This window comes from Saimiri boliviensis, chromosome 12 (assembly GCF_048565385.1).
Source record: "Saimiri boliviensis isolate mSaiBol1 chromosome 12, mSaiBol1.pri, whole genome shotgun sequence".
Lineage (NCBI taxonomy): Eukaryota > Metazoa > Chordata > Mammalia > Primates > Cebidae > Saimiri > Saimiri boliviensis.
The window spans coordinates 13,361,565-13,384,950 of record NC_133460.1 but is presented as its reverse complement, the minus strand read 5'-3'; the positions used below and the strand labels follow the sequence as shown (position 1 = coordinate 13,384,950).

Here is a 23,386-nt window from a genome sequence, read left to right as displayed (position 1 = left end):
AGTAAGACTCTGCCAAAAAAAAAAAAAAAAAAAAATCACATACTGTACTCCAGCCTGCGTGACAGAGCAAGACTCCATCTCAAAAAACAAACAAAGAAAAAATATTTCACACACACACACACACACACACACACACATTCAACAAGCAGGCAGAGACTCAGGAGACAAGAAATTCGGCTCATAAGGAGCTCAGCTGGGACACACACCTGAGGCCCCTGACCTGACGTCTGGCCGAAGGCTCCTCAGAAAGGCTTTCAGAGGGTGATCCCCACCCACTCTGGCCATGAGCCCCTTTGTGCCCCGCTTCCACTCTCCAGGCCAGGCCACTGATGTCACTGGTGACAGGACAGCATTGTTCTCCCTCCCACCCTCGCCTTCACCTCACAAGCCCCATCACCATGGGAACTCAGCCAGCCAATCAGAACACAGAGTTTTCAAAGGGCAGCCTTATATACAGAGTCACCTCTCCCCAGACAGGCCACAGCCAACATTCAGAGGCCTCCCAGGCCCCCTCCCCCTGGATAAACCACTTCAGCTGCCCCCCATTTTCCTCGAGGGAGAAAAAGGGGAATCCTCTGTCCGGAATGCGCAGGAAGGAGAGCCAAGCCTACAGTCACCCAGCTTAGAGCTCCAGCCCCCCACGTGGCCACGCAGTGCAGGAGCAGCTCAGGAGCCCCAGAAAGTGTACGGCAGCAACCTCAGCGTCACCCAGAGCAGTGAGAGCCATGTGTTCAGCGTGCAGCACCCCTGGCCAGAGGACTGCAGCCATGCCAGCCTGAGCAGCGGCTACGCAGGGGACAAGGAGGGCAGTGACATCAGCTTGGTGGGCAGCCGCCGGAGGGTGCGGTCAAACAGAAGGCTCAACACCCCCGCACCCAGCACCCAAACGGGCCAGCTGGGCTCCACAGACTCTCTCAGCTGTGTAAAGAGCCGGCTGACTATCCCCACTCACAGCACCAAGCAGACTGGAGGGCAAGAGTGAGGCCAGCCTGCCGGGCAGGGGCAGTGGCAGCCCGTCCAGCGTCAGCCTGTCCAGCGCCAGCTTCATCAGCTTGGGCAGCAGTGCCCTTGCCTACCAGGTAAGCAGCGGGCTGCTGACTTCCACAGCCAGCCTGCCCTCCACCCAGGCTAGCAGTCGTCAGAGCGTCGGGCTGGAGGGCAGTGCCCAAAACGGGCAGAGCAGCCACACCAGTGTGCAGGAGGACAAGACGGGTGGCAACACAAAAAGCAGTGAGCAAGTCACCAAGGGTGAGCAGCCTGCCCAGGCGTGCGTGCCTCTGTGAGCATCCTCTCCAGCAGCCAGGGCCTCTCGGAAAGCGGCACGTGGCCCGGCGAACCCAGGCTGCCCCCAGAGTGGTTATTCCCAAAACGAGTAGGAAAGGTCTTTTCAAAAGCGCACACTGACTGTGTGGACCATCAATGGGTAGTCCCATCTGTAGCTACAAGCGTCAGTGGACAGGCCACCTGCAGCAGGAAGGATCTATGCTGACCCCTGTCTATCCTGGGAACGCAGTCAGTGAGGAGACTGTCTATACTGAGAACCGCTGTTGATAGAAAAGCGGTAGTGTCAGGATTCACCAATGCTGAGGTCACGTGTGTCAGAACAGCGAGGGGTAACGATATCAAGATGGTGAACCTCAGTGACGAGCCATCTGCAACAAGATCCATCCATGGCAAAACCATCTGTAGTCAGCAGCATCCTGGTGGGACACTCTGTACCAAAACTCATCAGTGGCGACAGCTGTTCTCAATGGCAAACGCTGACGATATTAAGAACAGTCATGAGTTAGAAACTTCCGTGATGAAACCATCCTAAATGATGAACACCATCTACAACCAACACCAACCACGACGAGCTCAGAAGAAACAAGCGGCAGCTGTGGTTGGGACTGTCCATAAAAGAACCATCTGCCATGAGCGTCATGCTCGGGAGCCACGTCTATGGGAAACTCGGTCCTGGCCAAGCTCTGTACCACATGCTGTCCACCACGGCCACTGCCCGCAGAAGCACTAGGGAGACAGCCATGGTGCTCAGGAAGCGCCTTCACGACTCTTAGCTCCCCCTAGAAGCACAGCCCAAGTGACTGTCACCAGGGAAGGGCCATGAGGAATGACCAGGGATGCCACCAGCCCACAGGGAGCAGGTCTAGCGGAAACATTAGAGGGTGGTGTAAAGGGAGCTCCATCCCTGAGGAGCACCAGTCTTTTTTTTGAGCACCAACTCTGGGCAGCTTCAGCCCGGAATCTTCCAGGAACAAGGGCTTCCTGATGCCTCATTCATGTCAAGAAAGGAGGCCAGGCGCCATCCTGTGTTCAGATAGCTCGGACAGCGACTACGATCGCAGGACAATGTGATGACAAGCGCTTCATGGCGACAGAGCCCAACCCAGCCAGGAACGGCTGCCACGGGGAAGCTCTGGAGCCTTTCGTGAGCACCGCCTCGGTGGATGGGAAGGCCAGAGTCTCTGCCTCTCTCTTACTGGGGACACTAAACCCCCTCCCCGGGCTGACCTCACAGACATTGAAGTGAGTCTGTCCACAAAGGAAAAGAGGCCAGAGACCACCATGAAGACATCCGCTAGGTACCAGGAGGAAAGCTGAGGGGCAACAAAGACAATAAAAGGTGTCTGGAGAGGTCATACGTGTGTGGGTCTGTGTGTGGGTTCCTGGCCGAGCTCACAGGAGGGGTGCGCCACAGACACACTAAAGAACCATGGAGAGAGCTGGGCGTGGCTACCGACTCTGCCACTGCTGAGCTGGCCATCTGGGCAAAATACTTAAATGTTCAGAGCCTCAGTTTCCTCATCTGGAAAATGGGGACAGTAACCCCTGTTGCATACATAGGATGGTTATGTGGATTCCATAAAATGTATATCAAGTACCCAGCAAGGGACAGGTACTAAAGTAACGTATTTCTTTCCTTTTTCTTTTCTTTTTTTCTTTTTATTTTTTAACTTTCAAGTTCAGGGACACGTGCAGGATGTGCAGGTTCGTTACGTGGGTAAATGTGTGTCCGGGGGGTTGTTATACAGATTATTCCATAACGCAGGCATTCACTGTAGTATCCATTAGTTATTCTTCCTGATCGCCTCCCTCCTCCCTCCCTCCACACTGAAAGGTCCCAGTGCGTGTTGTTCCCTTCTATGTGTCCACGTGTTCTCGTCATTTAGCTCCCCCATCTAAATGAAAACATGCAGTACTTGGTTGTCTGTTCCTGCCTTAGTTGGCTAAGGATAATGGCCTCCAGCTCCATCCATGCCCCTGCAAAGGGCATGATCTCACTCTTTTTCATGGCTGCATGTTACGCCATGGTATATCATCTTTCTTATAGGTAAAATGGGCACAATGGTTTCTGTCTTGCTTCACTCACAAGCACAGAAAGGCTAGTCACTGCTAACATGCAGAAAAGGTTATTGACCAAAACCAAGAAAAAAGAGCCACTGCGTCTGCTGGGAGGTGAGAGGTTTTGGCAGAGGGTCTTGGTTTCAGGAAGGAGTTGCTGGTTCTGGGTGTGAGGGCATCACATGTCTCTTCTTCTCAAGTATAAGCACCCCTTTTGAGAAGCTTCTCCCCCACTCTTCTCCAGACAAAGTCACTCAGCAGGGCCTGAGCACCCATGACCCAGGGCAGACGAGAAGGGCTTCCCGCCTCCACTCAAAGAGCCGTAGTCATGTGGAGTGACACTAGGTGGCTTACACATCAAAATTCATCATTCACAGTTCTGGAGGCTGGGAAGTCCACGATCAAGGTGCCAGTGGATTCAGTGTCTGCTGAGGGCCCAGCTGTGTTCCTAGACAGCCATCTTTGCGCTGTGACCTCACATGGTGGAAGGAGTGGGGGAGCTCTCTGGGGTCTCTTTTGTGAGGGCACTAATCCCATTCACAGGGGCTCTACCCCCATGACCTGATCACCTCCCAAAGGCTCCACCTGTTCATACCAACACCTTGAGGGAATAGATTTCAACACAGGAACTTCCTGGGGACACAAAAGTTTAGTCCATAACACCAAGGGAGCCCCTGTGTTCTGCAGACAGCTCTGGGAGAAGCTTGGCCACCTTATTTCCCCCCAACATAGCCCTCCCCTCCCCTGCGACCCTTCCCTAGCTTCCTCATCTCAGAGGACAAAGTAGAGCACACAGAAGAAGTTATGGGCACGGCAGTGTTAGCCACCTGCACATCGCACCCCCTCAGCCTGGAGGCCACAGGCCCTTCAGACACAGCATGGCAAAGCCAAGATGAGCACCTCTCCCTGACTGCCTCTTTCACGTCCCTTCTCAGCAGATGGCACTGTCATGCTGCATTTGTCCAAGCTGGGACGTCACGCTTGAGTCCTGCTCCCCCTGCCTCAGCCTGATGTCCCCTCAGTCCCTAAACACCTCTCCACCTCCACTGCTGACCCCTAGCTCACCTTTGCCTCCCCCTGGAACAGTGGCTCTCAACCCTGGCTGTACATCAGAGTCACCGGGGGTGGCAGGGAACATTTACAAAGTACACGTGCACCGCCTCCTCCAGCAACTCGGCCTGTGCATTGGTCTTTCATCAAATTCCCCGGGTGATGGAAGTGTTCAGACCCCGACTGAGAGATGCCACTGACCTTGATCTCTTCCTCCTGGAATCCACTTTCAATGCCGGGGGTCAAAACCGACCCTGCTGTAGGGCCAGGAAGGGAATAGAATCTGATGGAGGGAGTAGAGGGGGCAAACGGGGAAGCCAGTGTCTTGTCTACGGAGGCCGAAAATCCAGAATTCTGAGTAGAATCTCCTGGTTCTAAAACACTAGCCACAAATTCAAACTCTTCCCAAAAAGTTATAACACAGATAGAATTATTTCTAAAGGCAGGGTCAGGCCCATGTGCCCAACAGCTTCTGCTTTTATGGGAGGGGACAAAGTCTCACTCTGTTACCCAGGCTGGAGTGCAGTGGTATGATCTCGGCTCACTGCAACCTCTGCCTCCCAGGTTCAAATGATTCTTCTGCCTCATCCTCCCAAGTAGCTGGGATTACAGGTGCCCACCACCATGCTCAGTTAATTTTTGTATTATTAGTAGAGACAGGGTTTCACCATGTTGGCCAGGCTGGTCTTGAACTCCTAACCTCAGGTGTTCCACCCACCTTGGCCTCCTAAAGTGCTGGGATTACAGGCATGAGCCACTGCGCCCCGCCTGGCTTCTGCTTCTAAACATAGAACAGAATCGTCTCTGTGAAGCAAATATCCACTTACATTCCTCAACTGCTTAAAAACTCTCAACATTTTCCCACAATCCAAAGCAGCATTGACACGGCATTCAAGGCCCAACACAAACGGACCCAGGTAAGTTTTCCCTGCCTCACTTCCTGCCACTTGCTCCCATGCACCATCTCAAACTCGATTTCAAACTCTGTGCCCTTTGCACATGCTGTTTCCTCTGCCTGGCACAATTTACACACAGTAAGATTCACCCTCTTCAGTGTACAGTTCTATGATTTTTTTTTTTTTTTTTTTTTTTTTTTTTACCAGAGTCTCGCTCTCTTGCCCAGGCTGGAGTGAAGTGGTGTGATCTCACCTCACTGCAACCTCTGCCTCCCAGGTCCAAGCAATACTCCTGTCTCAGCCAATTGCTTAGCTAGAATTAAAGGCACCCACCATCACTCCCAGTTTATTTTTCTATTTTTAGTAGAGATGGGGGTCTCACCATGTTGACCAGGCTGGTCTCGAACTCTTAACTTCAGGTGATCTGCCTGCCTCAGCCTCCCAAAGTGCTGGGATTACAGGTGTGAGCCACTGTACCCAGCCTACTTCTATAATTTTTGACACATGCACATGTATAGTCATGTATCCCCCACCACAATTAGAATACCAAACAGTTCCATCGCTCCCCATAAATTCCTTCAGGCCCCTCGGAATAATCCTTCCTCCCGTCTCTGCAACCGCAGACCAGTTTTCTGACTCAGAATGTCATATACATACAGTGTGGATGGAGCTGCGTGAGCCTGGCTTTTTTCACTTAGCGTACATAATTCGCCTGTGACTCACGCGTATTGTTGATGCGCACGGCTGTGCAGTGTTCCATAGTGTATCATTTCTCCAGCTGGAAGGCGTTTGGGTTGTTTCCAGTTTGCGGAGATGATGAAGCTGCTGCAAACATTCATGAGCAGGTTTTTGTGGGAACATAAATTCTTCATTTCATTTGGATAAACACCTAAAAGTGGGATTGCTGGGTGGCACGGTGTTTAACTTCGTCGGAAACTGCCGAATCACTTTCTAAAGTTGGCTGTAGCGTTACTTGCCTACACTTTGCATTTGTCAGAGTTTGGGCGGTTTTTTTTGTTTTTCTTTCTTTCTTTTTTTTTTTTTTTTTTTTTTTTTTTTTTTTTTTTTTTTTTGAGACAGGGTCTTGCTCTGTCACCCAGGCTGGAGTGCAGTGGTGCGATCACAGCTCACGGCAACCTCAAACTCCTGGGCTCAGGCAATCCTCCCACCTTAGCATCCCCAAGTAGCAAGGACTGCAGGTGCATGCCTCCATGCCTAATTTTGTGTATCATTTATTTTTGTTTCCCTATGTTGCCCAGGCTAATCTCAAACCTCTGGCTTCCAGCAATCTTCCTGCCTTGGCCTCCCAAAGTGTAGAGATTACAGGTATGAGCCATCATGCCTGACCCTGGTTTTTTGTTTTAACCATATATGAGGGTGATTTGTATCAGTCCTTCATTATTAACCCCATTTTACATATAGAGAAACTGAGGCACAGAGAGGCCAACTCTGTGTAAGTAAGTGACAGGGCTGGAATTTGAACCCAGGCAGCCTAGCCCCAGAGTCCATGATCTTAGCCATTGTCGTCTCTACCCTCCCTCTCTGCTTTGGGCACTAAGACCCCCAGCACACCCAGGCAATAGGCCACACCAAGATCCAGAGCCCCCAGTTAACTGTTTCTTATCTCAGATCAAGTGTGGTGGCTTTTACCGCCTGGTACACGGTGGTGTACGTGTGTGCCTCCCTAAGGTGTGCTGCCAACCCCCACCCTTCTCTGTTTCCTGGATGCCCACTTCTATATCAGCAGTATCAGTGATTCCCAAATGAAGGAATGAGTGAGCATGTTGGAAATAGATGCCCGGTGCCGCAAAAAAAAATTAGTACTGAGACAACGCAGTTTTTGCTTCCTGGACTGCAGGAAGGGTATTCTCACCAGCCATCTTGCCACGAGAGTACCCCTCCTGCAGTCCCAAATGAATGAATGAGTGATCACATGAATGAAGGATCAATAGCTGCATCAGAGGAAGAGAACTGGGTCCATCCTGGGCTTGGTCTTCAGTGGCTACAGCTCACTGCCCCAAAACAAAGGTGAAACAATTTGCTCAGTGTGGATGCCCGCAAGCCCCAGGGCCTCTCTATCCTTCCCTAGCTGTGCACCCAGCAGGTACATCTCAGCCTGGCTCTCTCCCATGGCAGCACGGGGGACCCAGGAAGCACTTGAAGTGAGGACCATTTTTCAAGCCGGTGCGGTGATTTTTTCTTTCCTGTCCGCTAGCTTGGCGGTCGGGGTGGCAGCAGGCCCGGAATGATGAGTTGGCTGCAGGCACCCTCTCCTGAATTATTAACTGGGCTGGGGAGAGAGTTGCTTATCAATGCTGTCCATCCAGAGGACCGCAGCAGCCCTTGGACTTCAAACAGGCCTGGAGCAGGCAGGCAGGAAAGAGAAGGATTTGGCCGATGGACCTCCCATGCTTAATGAATCAGAGGCCTCTTCCCGAGGGCTCTTTGGCTGCTATCGCCACCTGGGAAGGGGCTCGTCTTTTGTATTCTTCACACTGTAGTGCTTGTTTCTGTTGGATTCAGCCTCTCGACCTCTCCTCTTGTCCCCACTCCAAAACCGGTGGATGAAATACATTGAGTCTGCCAAATATGGCCCACTGTGGGCCAGGTGCTTACTGGCTATGCCAGATTCTTTTTCAGTGTCTCATCGTGGGCAGGGAAGCAGGAGGAGGGTGTCTTAGGTTGAGTCTCCTAGAAGCAGAACCTGAGATGGGAATTCTTGAGAGTTATTAAGGGAGGGTTCCAAGGAGAAGGAGAGTGAGGCAAGCAGGATGGGAAAGAAAAGGGGTTAACCAATGGTGTGGTCTCAGCCGGACGCTGGCCTCAGCCTGATTCCACAAGAGCTCTGGGGTGTGATCCTCACGTGTCTGCTTCCCCTTTGGCCTTCTCCGCCATATTGTGAGGCAGCACAATAGCCGTCACCAGAATCCAGGCCATGCCCTTGAACTCCCCAGCCTGCAGAACCATGAGCTAATTTAATCACTTTTCTTTATCAGTCTTGCATTTTCTGTTACTGCATCATAAAATGAACTCAGACAATGGCCACTCTGGCCTCATCACAAACCACGTTTCTCTCACTCTCCATGGTTTCATCATCTCCTCAGACCCACTCACCACAGAGTATTTTGCATCAGCAGTTCCTCTAGCTAGAATATGCTCTTCCCTCTTCACCTGGTTACTGCCTGCTCTTCCTCAACTCACCTCTCGTGTCTCTCAGACTCAGACCTCAACTCCCACATCTCTTCACTGGGGAAGGTTTCCCTACCCACCCCCCCAATAGATTCAATCCCCCTGAACACAGGATGATTGAATCGTACCATGTCCCTCTCTCCCATAGCACTTAATTAGAGTTATAACTTCACACTTATTTGTGTGATTCTTTGACTAAAATCTGCCTCTCTAATGAGCCTGTAACTCTACAAGGGCAGGGACTATGCCCCTTTTGCTTCCTGCTGTATTCCTGAAACATAGAATTATAGCTTTTCACAGTAGGGGTGTCGCTGTGTCCGAAGCATCTAGAACTATGCCTTGCATACAGTAGATGCTCAGTAAACACTTTGAAATGAATGAGCTGAATCTGAGCATTGCAAAGGCTATCCAATAGAGACTAATCAAACCTTGATTGTAACGTTAGCTCTTAAAACACAAAAAATAATTAAATGAGAGTCTTTGGAAGTTGGAATTATCACACACACATACACACTCTAAGTTTAGCAACTTGATGGCTTCCAAAGGTCATAAACATGACTGTTGGTAGACTTAACACTTGGGCTCACTAGAAGTCCCTAGGGCCACTTGTGCTCTTAATAGATTGTCAGTTATGGTTTATGAAAACCTGCCCAGAATCACTCTCTTTCTCTCCCTTCCTTTCTTTTTTCTTTTCTTTTCTTTTTTTTTTTTTTTTTTTTTTTTTGGAGACATGATTTCACTCTGTCAACCAGGCTGGAGTACAGCTGCACAGTCATAGCTCACTTCAACCTCTTCCTCCCAGGCTGAAGTGATCCTCCCACCCCAGCCTCCCAAGTAGCTGGAACTACAGGTGTGCACTACCACACCCAGCTAATTTTTTTAAATTTTTTTGTAGAGACCAGGTTTCGTCATGTTGCCCAGGCTGATCTCAAACTACTGGACTCAAGTGATCCACCCACCTCAACGTCCCAAAGTGCTGGGATTATAGGACTGAGCCACAATGCCTAGCCTTCTTTCTTTTTTTAATAAAGACAGGGTCTGACTCTGCCACCCAGGCTGGAGTGCAGTGGTGCAATCATAGCTCACTGCAGCCTCAAAAGCCGCTGCTCAAGCATTCTACCTCACCCTCTAGAGTGGCTGGGATTACAGGAAGGCGCCACCACACACGGCTAATTTGTTTTTATTTTTTGTAGAGACAGGGTGTCCCTGTGCTGCCCAGGCCAGTCTTGAACTCCTGGTCTCAAGTAATCCTCCTGCCCTGGCCTCCCAAGTAGCTGGGATTACAGGTCACTGTGCCCACGTTTAGAATCCTTTTCTTTCTGGTGAAAATCTTTCACATGCATATCACATTAACCACATGAGCAAAGCATGGTCTCATCCTAACCCTGGAATTCAGAGTGGTCAGATAGAATAGACTCTGGATTCAGAATCCCTGGGCACACTCTTGGATCTGCCACACACTAGCTGTATGGCTTGGAGCATGTCTTAAGCAAACTTCTAAGCCTCAGCGTCATCATCTGTAAAATGGGGATAATAATAGCGTCCCCGAGAGTTGTGAGGAGTAAACAAGATCATTTGTGCAAAATGCTCGGCTCGGTGCACATAGTAGGCCTGCAACTGACGGCAGACATTGTTACAACGGATCCTGGACTGCCATGAATCTCCAGAGGGGCAGCTCATAGCCCAGGTTGTTAACTTGTCTCTCTCTCCCTTCCCCAATTCCCTGGCCTCTAGCTCAGGACCTGGCACAAAGTGGAGGTCAATGAATGTTTGTGAGTGCAGAAATGGGAACTTGAAGAGAAACGAAGGAATTCAGCTCTTTCACTCAGTCAGCATTTGCTGGGTGTATAACCCTGCACCCTGTGTACCAGATGGCAAAAACCAAATAAGAATTAGATGCTATTTCTGCCCTCAGGTTGCTTAAAGCCTGGGCCAGGAGTCCAAATGCATCAGCCCGTAAGAGATTTCACTTAAGGATCCAAACTGCCAGCCGACTGAGACCTGGAGGCACCCTTCCCATTCCCCCTGGCAACAGCAGCTGGAGCTGAGTTCTCTTTCCCAACTACCTAATTTGTATGTGTCCTGGAAGCCTTAGAGTTGAAACCTCAGTCTGGAGGAAGAGGAAGGTGGCTAACTAGGGCAGTAAATGAGATCCTGCAGCTCCACCAGGAAGGACCTGAATCTAACGGGGAGGAGCATCTTACCCAGCCTGGGCAGGGAAGAGAGCGAAGAGGAGCCCAGGGAAGAGCAGAGGCAGGCTCTGTTTCCACACTGGACACACACAGTCATGATGGGTAGGTCGGTCCCCTTCCCTGGACTTCCGTTTCCAGAGGTGCATGAAGAGACTCTAGTAGATCAACAGACTTGAAGCGTTTATAAAAGTATTGAGCCCTCTCCCTATCCCCCGCCACAAATGAAAGTAGACACAGACAGAAGCAGAGTTACCTGAGGGCAGGTGAGACCAGGAGCAGAGCCAATCACACCCCCACTCCCCACATGTGTTCCCCTCCTGGAACCTGAGGCCACGTCCCTGAGCTGCAGAGATCTAGGGAAACCCCTTAGAAAAGAGGGCTCTGCCACTTGGCATTCTGAAACCACCTTCCATCAGTCTCCACTGAGGCTCAAACCCAAAATGGCAGAATTAAGTTTGAGCTGACAGCTGGAAATGGGAGGCAACATGGAGTAGGGATATTCTTCTTGGAAGCCTCCTGCAAACTCATTCCTGCTCTCTGGAGAAAATAGATACAGTGGATGAACAGAAACAAGAAAGCAGCTTGAGACTGGATGGACTTTAGAAACATGAAAAATGATTTTCTCCGAAAAGATGACATGCAATCAGTTTGAACAGGATGAGAAGGGTTTAAGCCAACACCCTGGAGGCTTATACCAGAAAACAAGAACTACCAAGTTCTCCCTCCACACAACAGTCTTTCTAAAACAAATCCGATGGTGCTGCCAGCACCCTGCTTAATCCTTTAATGGCTCCCTGTTGCCTTCGGGGTAAAGTCCAAATGCAAAGGCCTTAACTTAATTTTAAGGCATTGCGGAAGACGGAAGACGGGCTTCTCATCCGGGTCCTCCCACACGTGCCCCGGGTCCCAGTACAGTCCCTTTTCCTTCTCTCTCTTCAGGGGCTTTTTACACATCGTTCTCTCTAGCTGTAACACTAGTCTTCTTCCCTTCTCTTCCTACTCTTCTCTCTTCATAGAATTCAATGCAGATGTCGCTTCCTCCAGGAAGCCCTCCCGGATCACACGCCAAGTGCAAGTTGAGATCCTATTCTCTGCACTCTCACTGTACCACCTTCTTATCTCTACCTGGATTGGAATTATCCAAGTCCTTCACCATTTTCTCCACTGGCGGAGACAATATCCCCAGTACTCAGCACAGAGCAGACATGCACCAAATGTGTGCTGAAGGAAGGAAGGAGGGAGGTCTGAACAACAGAATGGACTACACTCCAGGATATAGTTCTCCCAGAACGAAAGCCTCCGTGGCTTCTCAAGGTCCCTTCCATCATTCAGATGTCAAAGAGTCACAGTCGGTGACACTCAGAGGCAGGACTCTGACTCAGAGAGAGACTGAATATCAATGACCACACAGCCACATGCAGGCAAAATGGTGATGAGAAGTCAAACCAAAGCTCCGCGGTGTTGCCGGCTCTTCCTACTCTCCAGATCTCCCCTTTCCCATGGAGGAGTCAGGGAAACATCGAGGTGACACGGCACTGTGGTTGTGGTAGGGAGGACAGACCCAGAAGGTATTTTCTCCTCTAGGTCTTCACGGGCATCAGCCCCATGAATTATTCATCAGGAAATCAGCTTGAGGTACTGTCTTAGTCTTAATTTTCAATTCCCCTAATGCCGGCCGATTCTCTGCTGAAATCTTCTCAATGATTAATGTCTCTAAAACAATATTTGTTTTCTCTGCATCTAGCAACAAGCAGAGGGCTCATAGCTAGTGTTCCCGCTCTGAATTCCCAGGGAGAGGCTCAACTTGCTGAGGATGTGTTTCAAAGCGGTGAGGGTTGTGTTAGGCTGCCGCAACCAGATTGAGAACATGAGGTCCACATGGAGACAGGTACAGGTGTCCCCAGATCAGGAACCCCAAGACAGACGAAACTGTAATAATAGCAAAAACCACTGCCATGTATATGTGCTGTGCATGCAGTTTATTTTTACTTACTGAATTCTTACAAAAACTTCGTGGATAAGACATATATTCCCATTTTACAGGTGAGAAAATAAGACTCAGCAAGGCAAGAACTTTGATCATGGTTCCACAGCTCATAGTTACACCGCCTTTGCAAATATGAGAAAATCATGGCAGTGCGGGAGATCTGACGTAACCACCGCCCCCCCCCCCCCCACAGGCCTTTAGCCTTCAAGAGGACAGACATTTAGTTTATAGTTTAAATGATAACAGTCATTCCCCAGAACTCAACCGTCTTTATAAAACTGATGAGAGACCACCAGGCTAGGAGGATAGAGAAGGCTGAATTCTGTTAAGGTGTAGACATAAACAATCGCCAGTCATTATTCCAGAGGTCCCAAGATATGCAACTTCCCCAATTACTCCTGCAGATTGGCCCTTTGAGATATCTTTTGAGGTTTTTTGCATGTCTGACAGCTGTCTCCTCCTGAACCTGCCAATCGCTCCTGTGGCCCCACCCAGAAGTGACTCAGCGCCAGAGAACAGCGGAGACTCCCTATGATTTCATCTCCGAGCCAACCAATCAGCACCGAGCACCTATTGCATAGCCACGCCCATTTCTCCCAAACTGCCTCTGAAAAACCCCTAACCCAGGAAACTTCCAGGAGGCTGGTTTGAGTGATAACTCTGTCATGTGGTGTTGCTGGCCTCACATTAATTAAACTCTTTACTGCAATGCTGTGAATTGATTTTGTTTATGCAGTGGGCAGGAAGAACCCGCTGGGCTGTTACAATAGGTGAGAACAAGGTTTGGACTCGGTTTTGTTAATATATGACTTCAACACCACTACAGTCTCCACCATGACCCTATGGTGTTACCTGAAATTTTAGTTGCACCGTGAGAGATGTGAAGTAGATACAAGAAAGAACTTTCTGGAAGCATATTATTCTCAAAGAACATTTGGAGCAAAACATTGATGGAAAGGAGATATGAATGGGTCAAAATTCTAGAGGTGAGGGCGGTGGACCTCAGAGAAGCCTAGTGCCCCTGGGAGTGACTACTGTCCTTTATTACGGGGGGAAGGAGTGGAAGACGATCCCCTTAAGCAGTGACAAAAGACCTCTTTGTGCCCCCTGTAACACCCAGGCCGGGTCGTGAACGGACAGGACCGTAAAAGGACCCAAGCTTACAAGTCAGATCATCCTGGGAAGGCTTCCCAGCTGAGCCACCTCTGAGTCAGAGCCTTACCCGCTCCGAGCCTCACTTTACCATCTCTGTGAAATGGGGCAAGGCCAGCTCTGCCTCACCATGAGATAGCGCCTGTGGCCAGCCAGGTACACAGTGAGAGGCCCACAAATGCCAGCCTGCCTTTCCCTTTGCTCAGCTGAGCCAGGGGCTGACTTTTTCAGAAAAGTCTTGCCAAAGCACGAGGAGAAGGGCAGAAAGGAAGCAGACAGAGACAATATCATTCCTTCTCAAGGCTCTTTAGTTGCAAGGGATCAAATCCACTCAAAATATCTGGGACAAAAGCAGCAACTTCCCGTGAGGACAGAGCATCCCAGGGGACATAGGCCCGGGGCCAGGACTGTTTCTGGGGGTGTCTCCAGCCCTCTCCAGAACTCCAATGCCTGGCTTCCCTGCCCCTTCCTGTGTCTGCTTCTGGCTCCTGTCTGCAAACTGCCATTCCCTGCTTCTCTTTGGAGCCAAACGTGCATAGCAGGGCTCCCTAGGGTTCAAGTCTTTATTCAAGTGCTCTGGCATCCGAGCAGCATCATTCCAAAGTCTGATTGGCCCAGCTTACTGTCAAGTATACATCCTGGGCCAATCAGACGGCCCGGGGGTAGGCTCGCTGAGTATATAGGGCTCACTGAGTGTGCAGGTGGCTGTGGGACTATATCCAGGGCAAGGACAGTGCTTACCTGCAGTGGCCGGCCTCCAAGGTGGCCCCCATAAGCCCACCTCTTGGCGTTTGTGCCCTTATGTGGCCCCCAGCCTTGAATGTGGGTTGGCCCAGGGACTCACTGCTAATGAATAAAACATTGCAAAGGGGATGGGATGTCACTTTCAAGATGAGGGTAGAAAAGCCCCGGCTTCCCTCTTGCTGACCTTCCCTGTCTCTCTTGCTTTCTCTCCTGCTCACTTGGCAGAAACCAGCTGCCATGTCAGGCACGTTGCGTTAAGAGGCCCACGTGGCCAGGAACCGGTATCTCCAGTCAACAGCCACCTCTGGCTTGGGACTCTGGGCAGATGACGTAAGAGAGTCGGGAGGAGAGGCAGGGAGGTCAGAGCACTCAGTCCTGGCCAGGTGCATTAAGAACTGCCCAGGGGACCTCCAAGTGGAGACAGCAGAAACCATGGCACCCCTGCTACCTTAAATTGGCCGCTCTGGGAACAGATTCTGAGCCAGGGGCTTGGGTGAGGTTTGGGAGGAGTGTGGCACGGAAGTGAGGAAGTCAGGGCGGGGAGACGCTGGCCTTCAGTGTGGCTGCACAGTCAGTCCTGGTTAAGTCCCGGACTAGACAACAGTTCAGGGTTGCCCTGAATTGAGACTCACAGCCTCGGCTTTTGTACCCCGACATCAGCCCAGGCTGCCTCCCAGAGCGGATTGGCTTGGGCAGAGCAGTTCCCTGTAGCCAAGGACAGTCCCTAGCTAGCAGTGCCGCTGACTGTCTGCAGCTTGTAGTCCCAGAAGCTAAGGAGGTCGGCCCCGAACCAGCGATTCTGGTGAAGCCCCTGCCATATTTCCAATCTGCGTCCCATTCTGGCCCCCTGGAGGGCTGCGGGGGCTGTGAGGATCAGCCTCCAGCTCATCCCGCACCTGCGTCAGCCAGGCACCCACCGAGAGGATGGCATGCTCCTTGCTCTCCCACTCTGCCCGCTGTACCACAGAGCAGCTCCTTCTAATGTATTTTTTTAAAGAAAGAGCCAGGTTTTGCTTTGATGCAAACACCAGAAGCAATTAGAGCCACTTGTTACCACATTTCCTGTTCGGTGGCTGAGCTTGGGAGCATCGAGACAAGTTTTCATCATCACCACCAGGGGTACAAGAACTCCCTTCCAGGGCATCCCAGGGCTGGGGGTAGCCTCCCACGGGCTGGACAAGGTCTGTCTTCAGAGGGTCTCTCACACCCCGTAGCTGATTCAATAGCAAATCCTGCTGGATCCCCCTGTAGAATACATCTAGGATTTGATTTCTCCCCACCTCCTGGACCACCTTGGTCCGTGCCTGCAGCATCTCTCACCTGACCACCACAGCTACCTCCTCAGTCTCCCTGCTTCCACTCACCCTTACCTCACCACAGCACAGTAGCCAGACTGATCCGGCAATCCCACGACTGGGTATCTACCACAAAGGCAAAAAAAAAAAAAAAAAAAAAAAAAAAAACTCATTCTGTGAAAAAGACACATACACACGTATGTTTATTGCAGCACAATTCAAACTTGCAAAGATATAGAACCAACTTAAGTGCCCATTGGCCAATGAGTGGATTTGTAAAATGTGGTACATATACACCATGGAATAATACTAGCGGTAAGAATGAATGAAATCATGTCTTTTGCAGCAACTTGGATGGAGCTGGAGGCCATTACTCCAACTTAGGAATGGAAAACCAAACACTGTTACGTTCTCACTTGCAAGTGGCAGCTAAGCTAGGAGTATGCAAAGGTCTGCAGAGTGGCATAATGGACATTGGAGACTCAGCAGGCAGAGGGTAGGAAGCAAGAAGGAAATAAAACACTGGATATTGGGTACAATGTACACTACCTGGGTGATGGGTGCACAAAATCTCAGAATCCATCACTATGTAATTCATCCATGTAACTCAAAACCTCTTGAACCCCAAAAGCTATTGAAGTAAAAAGAACATTTAAATTTTTAAAAAATGGCTGGGCGCAGTGGCTCACACCTGAAATCCCAGCTCTCTGGGAGGCCGAGGCGGGCAGATCACCTGAGGTCAGGAGTTCGAGACCAGCCTGGCCAACATGGCGAAACCCCTTCTCTACTAAAAATACAAAAATTCACCAAGCATGGTGGTAGGCGCCTGTAATCCCAGATACTCAGGAGGCTGAGACAGGAGAATCACTTGAACCCAGGAGGTGGAAGTTGCTATGAGCCGAGATCACGCCCCTGCATTTCAGCCTGGGCCAGAAGAGCCAAACTCTGTGTCAAAAGCAAACAAACAAAAAACCGAAGTCAGATGATGTGCATCCTCTGCTCAAAATCCTGCTGTGACCCCCACCTCACTCTGAGAAAAACCCATACAAGCCAATACAGTAGCCTTTCCTGGCTCATTTCTACTTCCCCCCAGCTTGCTTTTTCTGCTCTCGTCACAATTGCCTCCTTCAAACTCACCAGGCACGTTCCTGCCCCAGGACCTTTGCACTTGCTTCTCCTCCATCCTGAAATATTTTTACAGCCTCACCTCATGCAGACCCCCATTCTAATATCATCTCTTTACCAAGGCTCTCCCTGACCACCTTATTTTATTTTATTTTTGAGATAGAGTCTCACTCTGTCACCCAGGCTGGAGTACGGTGGTGTGATCTCAGCTCACCGCAACCTCCACCTCCCGGGTTCAAGTGATTCTTGTGCCTCAGCCTACTGAGTAGTTGGGATTACAGGGGTGTGCCAGCACAGCCAGCTAATTTTTGTTTTTTTAGTAGCGATGGGGTTTCACCATGTTGGCCAGGCTGGTCTCAAACTCCTGGCCTCAAGTGATCCGCCCACCCGGACCTCCCAAAGTGCTGGGATTACAGGCGCGAGTCACCACACCCGGCCTTGACTGCCCTATTTTGACGTGCAGACTCTCACCAACATTCCCAGCCCTCTGCCCCGGCCCATTTCTCCACTTCATGAATTGACACCTGACACGTCATATATTTTTCTTGTTTATTATTTTATTCATTGTTTGTCTTTCACTTTAACTTCATGGGGGCAGAGATTTTTGCCTTTTTTGTTCAGTGACTAGAATCCTATCTCATGCTTAGTAGGAAAGCTCAATATTTATTGATTGCATGAATCAAACACTGAACGACAGGCTGGGCATGAAGATTCATGTCTGTAACCCCAGCACCTTGAAAGGCAGAGGTGGGCAGATCACCTGAGGGTCAGGAGTTCAAGACCAGCCTCGCCAACATGGTAAAACCCCATCTCTACTAAAAATACAAAAATTAGTCGTGCATGGTGGTGGGCACCTGTAATCCCAGCTATATGGGAGGCTGAGGAGGGAGAATTGCTTGAACAATTCTCGGAGGTCGCAATGAGCCAAGATAATACCACTACACTCCAGCCTGGGCATGAGTGAGACTCCATCTCAAAAAATAAAAATAAAAATAAAAAATAAGATAAATAATGAATGACAGGTCATGCTTGACCCATAACACTTTTCTCCTCATATCAGCCCTTAGAGGTGAAAATTATTATCCCCATTTTACAGATGAGAAAACTGAGACTCCCAAAGGCTGGATGCCCTGGTCAAGGGCACACAGCTCACAAGTGGCCAAGGCAGAGTTCACATTAGGTTGGGTTTCCCCACGCCACCTCTTTCTCCCGCATCTGCTGTTCCTTCCTCCAGGAAAGCTCTTCTTGTGGCTGGCTCTTCTCCAGCTCAAAGTCAGCTCCTTGGAAAGACTTCCCTGAGCTCCCTGCCTCCCTGTTGCTGTCACTGTGTCCACTTCATTTCCTTCACGACCCACTGGACATTCTGGAGTTACCCACTGCCTGCCTGTGAAGGTGTAGGTGAAATGAGGAGAGGCTCAGGAAGGGTGCCATCTGGAGGACAGTGAGGTCCTTGAAGATGACCTCAGGCTTCTGGCCACAGTGCCCTTGAGAGGGGAACTCAAAATGCATAGAAAATCGACTTGCCAAATGACCAATTTACCAGGAAATTGATTCACTAAATGTTTGTTTCTATTCTACTTAGGAAGTTTCAGCAATTTGTGTCACAAATCGTTTTGAAAGCCTTTGAGGATTTTTTTTTCTTTTTTTTTTTTTCCTTTTTTGAAGTTTGGATCTCGTAGCCAGAGGCAGGGACGATCCCTCTGCCCCCTCCACATGCCTGCCTTCTGCCTTCAAAACAACTGAGAATGTGCCCCCAAAGCCTCCTGGAACGTGGCTGCTATGGCCACAGCCCTCAGGCAGGGCATCGGAAGGGAGGCCTCCTCCTGACCAGCATTCAGGCAGCTGGACCCAACACAAACGGGTGCTGCCAACCAGAGGCCCGGGCCACTGCCCCGCCAGGCTGGGTCATCTCAAGGGCCACATAAATCAGGGAAGTTCGAGTGAGAGAAGTGAGGCATTTGCCTTGGGTATGAAGTTTAGGGGGCTCCAAAACACACAAAAATCATGAGAAAGGCTTAATGCAATATTTTTAAATCAAAATTAATGCCAAAAATTCATGATGGACAAAATGAAAATGTTTTATATAGTCGTGGTCAGTAACAATGCTGTGGGAAGTCATGAGGGAAAAGGAAAAATCAATAATCCTGTTCCTGTCTTTATTTAAAATGCATTTTGCTAACCCTGGATTTTTTTTTTTTTTGGCATTAATTTGGATTTTTTAAATATTACATTAAAATATTATTTATCAACTTATATACCCTGGAAAATACACTAGACATGCTTTTTCCTATTCTTCCCATAAACATAACTAAAAAACCTGACGATTATATATAAAATGATCATGAGATTCTGAAGGGTGGTGAGAAGGTAGCATGCTGGCGGTGTGTTTTCTACATTTCTTTTTGCCTCATATATCCCAGACTTGAAACTAAAGAAGCCAGCAATTCAGAAACACCACCAGGAACAGACAAAAAAAAGCCCCAAAGAAAGCTGATTCTTTCCAGCCAAAGGACTAGGAAAAGGATCACTGGGCAAGGCAGGATCTTTTTTAACAAAAGCCACTTTCCTCCAGCCAAACACCGGAGAACGGCCCTTACGTCCTTCCCCACTCATGTCAGCCAAGGGTGAGTGGTGTGTCTAGACCATCACCTCTACCAGGCTGTGACAAGGTACCCACCCTCTCCCAGGGTGACATCACAGAACGTCAAGTACAGAACCCCCAGGGTAGGAAAGAGCCCCCATCACCTACAGTATCAGTGAAAACGACATGGAGGCCAGGTGCAGTGGCTCGCAGCTGTAAGCCCAGCACTCAGGGAGCCCAAGGCAGGTAGATCACTTGAAGCCAGGAGTTCAAGTTCGAGACCAGTCTAGCCTATATGGTAAAACCCCGTCTCCACTAAAACACACACACACACACACACACACACACACACACACACACGCACACTAGCTAGGTGTGGTGGCACATGTCTGTAAGCCCAACTACTTGGGAGGCTGAGGCAGGAGAATCACTTGAACCTGGGAGGCAGAGGTTGCAGGGAGCTGAGATCGTGCCACTGCACTCCAGTCTGGATGAGAGAATGAGACCCTGCCTCAAAAAAAAAAAAAAAAAGAGAGAGAGAGAGAGAGAGAGAGAGACTACATAGAAAGCTTGGACTTCATCAGACAGTCGTGAGGCACCTCTCACTATCTCAGAGTCAGAAATTTCACCACTGCCCTGTGATAATGAGGCCACCAAGCCCATGGTGTCATTGGGGACCAAGTGGGGAGCAAAGATGAGGCACTCCTCCGCTAACAGCCAGGGGGGTATCTGTGGAGCCCTGGCGAGAGGCTGGCCCCGACTCCTGCCCAGCAGTAACAAGGATCCCCTCCCTCCTGGGTGTCAACAGAGATCAAATGGGGAACCTAGCCTTCTACCCCACCTGGAAATAGTGAGGTGGTGCCCTCCCATCCCCCACTGAAATAGGATCAGAGGAAGCCAGCCAAAACAGAAGATTCGAGTAAGATACGGAGTCTCGTAACATAATACAAAAATCTCCAGGTTTCGATCAAAAATCACCTAGTATACCAAAACCTAGGAAGATCTACACTTGAATGTAAAAAAGATAATCAATCAATGCCAACACTGAAACGACAGAGATATTCGAATTATCTACCAAGAAGCCCTGGCAAAAAAACTAAAGGTCACTGAGAGATTTTAAGGCAGCCATCATGAAAACACTTCCCCAGGCAATGAAACACTTGAAACAAACTAATAAATAGACATTCTCCAGAAAGTAAACAGTGGGGAGTTTCCTTAAACAACTCAAAGTAGGACTACCGTTTGATCCAGCCATCCCACCACTGGGTACCTACCCAGAGGAAAAGATGTCATTATACTAAAAAGATACTTGCACACACATATTTATAGCAGCACAATTTGCAACTGCAAAAATGTGGAACCAAACCAAATGCCCATCAATCAACAAGTGGATAAGAAACTGTGGTGTATATGTACAATGGAATATTACTCAGCCATGAAAAAGGAATGAACTAATAGCGTTCACAGAAACCTGGATGGGATTGGAGACTATTACTCTAAGTGAAGTAACTCGGGAATAGAAAACCAAACATTGTGTGTTCTTGCTTATAAGTGGGAGCTAAGCTATAAAGATGCAAAGGCAGAAGAATGACACAATGGACTTTGAGAACTCAAAGGGAGAGGGTAGGAAGGGAGTGAGGGATAAAAGACTACAAATTAGGTAAAGTGTGTACTATTTGGGTGATGGTTTCACTGAAATCTCAGAAATCACCAATAAAAAACTTAAGCAGGTAACCAAACACCACCTGTTTCCCAATAACCTATGGAAATAAAAAATTTAAAAAAAAAGAAGGTCTCCGCAAAGAAATGGAGTCTTCACAAAGATACAGAAAATATCAAAGACAACCCACTGCAAATGTTCGAACTGGAGCATGCGATACATGAAAGTAAAGAACTCAACGGATGGGCTCAACCACGTAAAGGAGAGTACAGAGGAAAAAGCAAGTGAATTTGAAGATGGAAAAATATAAACTACCTCATCTGAACATCAGAGAGAAAACTGACTTCTAGAAACTGGAGCAGAACTTCCAGGACCTCTCAGACGGCAGCAAAAAATCTAACATTAAAGTAACAGAAGAGAGGAAGAAAGAGGAGGGGGCTGAAGCATCACCCAAAGATATCAGGGCGGAAAACTTCCCAAATTTGACAAAAGTCATAAACCTGCAGAGTCAACAAGCTCAGCAAACTGCAAAGAGAATAGAACCAAAGAAATTCACACCAAGATACATCAGAGTCAACTTCTGAAGTTTTTTTTGTTTTTTTTGTTTTTTTTTTTTTTTGAGAAGGAATCTCACTCTGTTGCCCAGGCTGGAGTGCAGTGGTGCAATCTCAGCTCACTGCAACCTGGGTTCAGGTGATTCTCCTGCTTTAGTCTCCTGAGTAGCTGGGATGACAGGTGCCTGCCACCATGCCTGGCTAATTTTGTATTTTTGGTAGAGACAGGGTTTCACCATGTTGGCCAGGATGGTCTTGAACTCCTGGCCTCAAGTGATCTGCCTGTGTTGGCCTCCCAAAATGCTGGGATGACAAGTATGCGCCACTGTACCCAGCTTTTTTTTTTTTTTTGAGATGGCCAAGAAAAAAATACTGAAAGCAGTGAGAGAAACAAGACTTTGCCTATGGAGAAAAACAATTCAAATGACCTTGGTTTTCTCATGAGAAGCCGTGAAACCCAGAAGGAAGTAGCCACTACATTTTTCTGGTGCTGTAAGAAAAGAATTGTCAACGCAATATTCTGTATCAAAAATTCTACAGCAAAAAATATCCTTCAGGGGTGAAGGAAAATCAAGACATTATCAGGTGAAGGAATACTGACATAATTTGTCATGAGCAGACCTACACTGAAAGAATGGCTAAAGGAAGTTCCCTAAACAGAAAAAAAAATCATAAAGGAAGGAACTCTAGAACAATGGGAAGAAAAAACAAAAGAGAGTAAAAATATGGGTAAGTTCACAATGTTTTTCTTCTCCTCTTGAGTTTTCTAAATTACGATTGATGGCCAGTTCAAAAATTATAATGCTATCTTACGTGTTTCTAAATGTACATAGAAGAAATATTTATGACAATTGTATTATAAAGTGCATGGCTGAGGGGGCAAAAAGGGAGGAAAGTTTTCTGCATTTCACTTGAACTGGTGAAATGTTTACACCAGTAGATTGTTATAAATTAGGTATATATAAGGTAATATCCAGACCAATCACTAAAAAAACCATACAAGGAAATAACACTCAAAAACACTATAGATAAGGAAAATGGAAATCTAAACATTGTTCAGGTAACCCCTAGGAAGGCTGGAAAAAGCAAACAGATAAACAAAAAGCAGAGAAGAAAAGAGTGAAAAATAAACTGTCTAACTTAAACCCTAACATATAAATAGTGAAATTAAATGTAAGTAGTCGAAATATGTCAATTAAAAGACAGAGACCAGCAACCCAACTATTTGCTCTTTACAAGAAACTCTCATCAAATCTAACAGTTTAGGTAAGTTGAAAGTAAAAGAATTGATAAATATGTACCCTGCAAATATTAACCAAAAAAGCAATATATCTTATATATTAATATTAGATAAGGTAGGCTTCAGAGCAAAAATAATTACCAGAGGCAGAAAAGAACACCACATAAATATTAAAGGGTCCATTTACCAAGAAGACATAGCAATCCTAGATGTGTATAAAGCAAACAACAGAGCTATAAAGTATGTGAAGCAAAAACTGCTAGAACTGAAAGGGGAAAGACAAATACACCATCCTAGTTGGAGATAGTAGTGCTGTCTATTAGACAGCTGGTCAGAAAACTCAGCAAAGATTTAGAAGAACTCAACAATATCATTTATT

The 23,386-nt window shown here is 48.3% G+C and overlaps 1 protein-coding gene and 1 long non-coding RNA gene across 2 annotated transcripts in view; one reads left to right on the top strand and one right to left on the bottom strand.

Moving 5' to 3' along the window:
- Nucleotides 1–23,386, bottom strand: part of LOC120367355 (uncharacterized) — a 156,058-nt gene that overhangs the window by 39,268 nt on the left and 93,404 nt on the right. The window lies entirely within an intron of this gene.
- C12H16orf82 (chromosome 12 C16orf82 homolog) lies at nucleotides 330–982 on the top strand. The gene is given in 2 exon segments (XM_074381907.1): nucleotides 330–501; nucleotides 504–982. Coding segments are annotated over 2 exon segments (651 nt in total).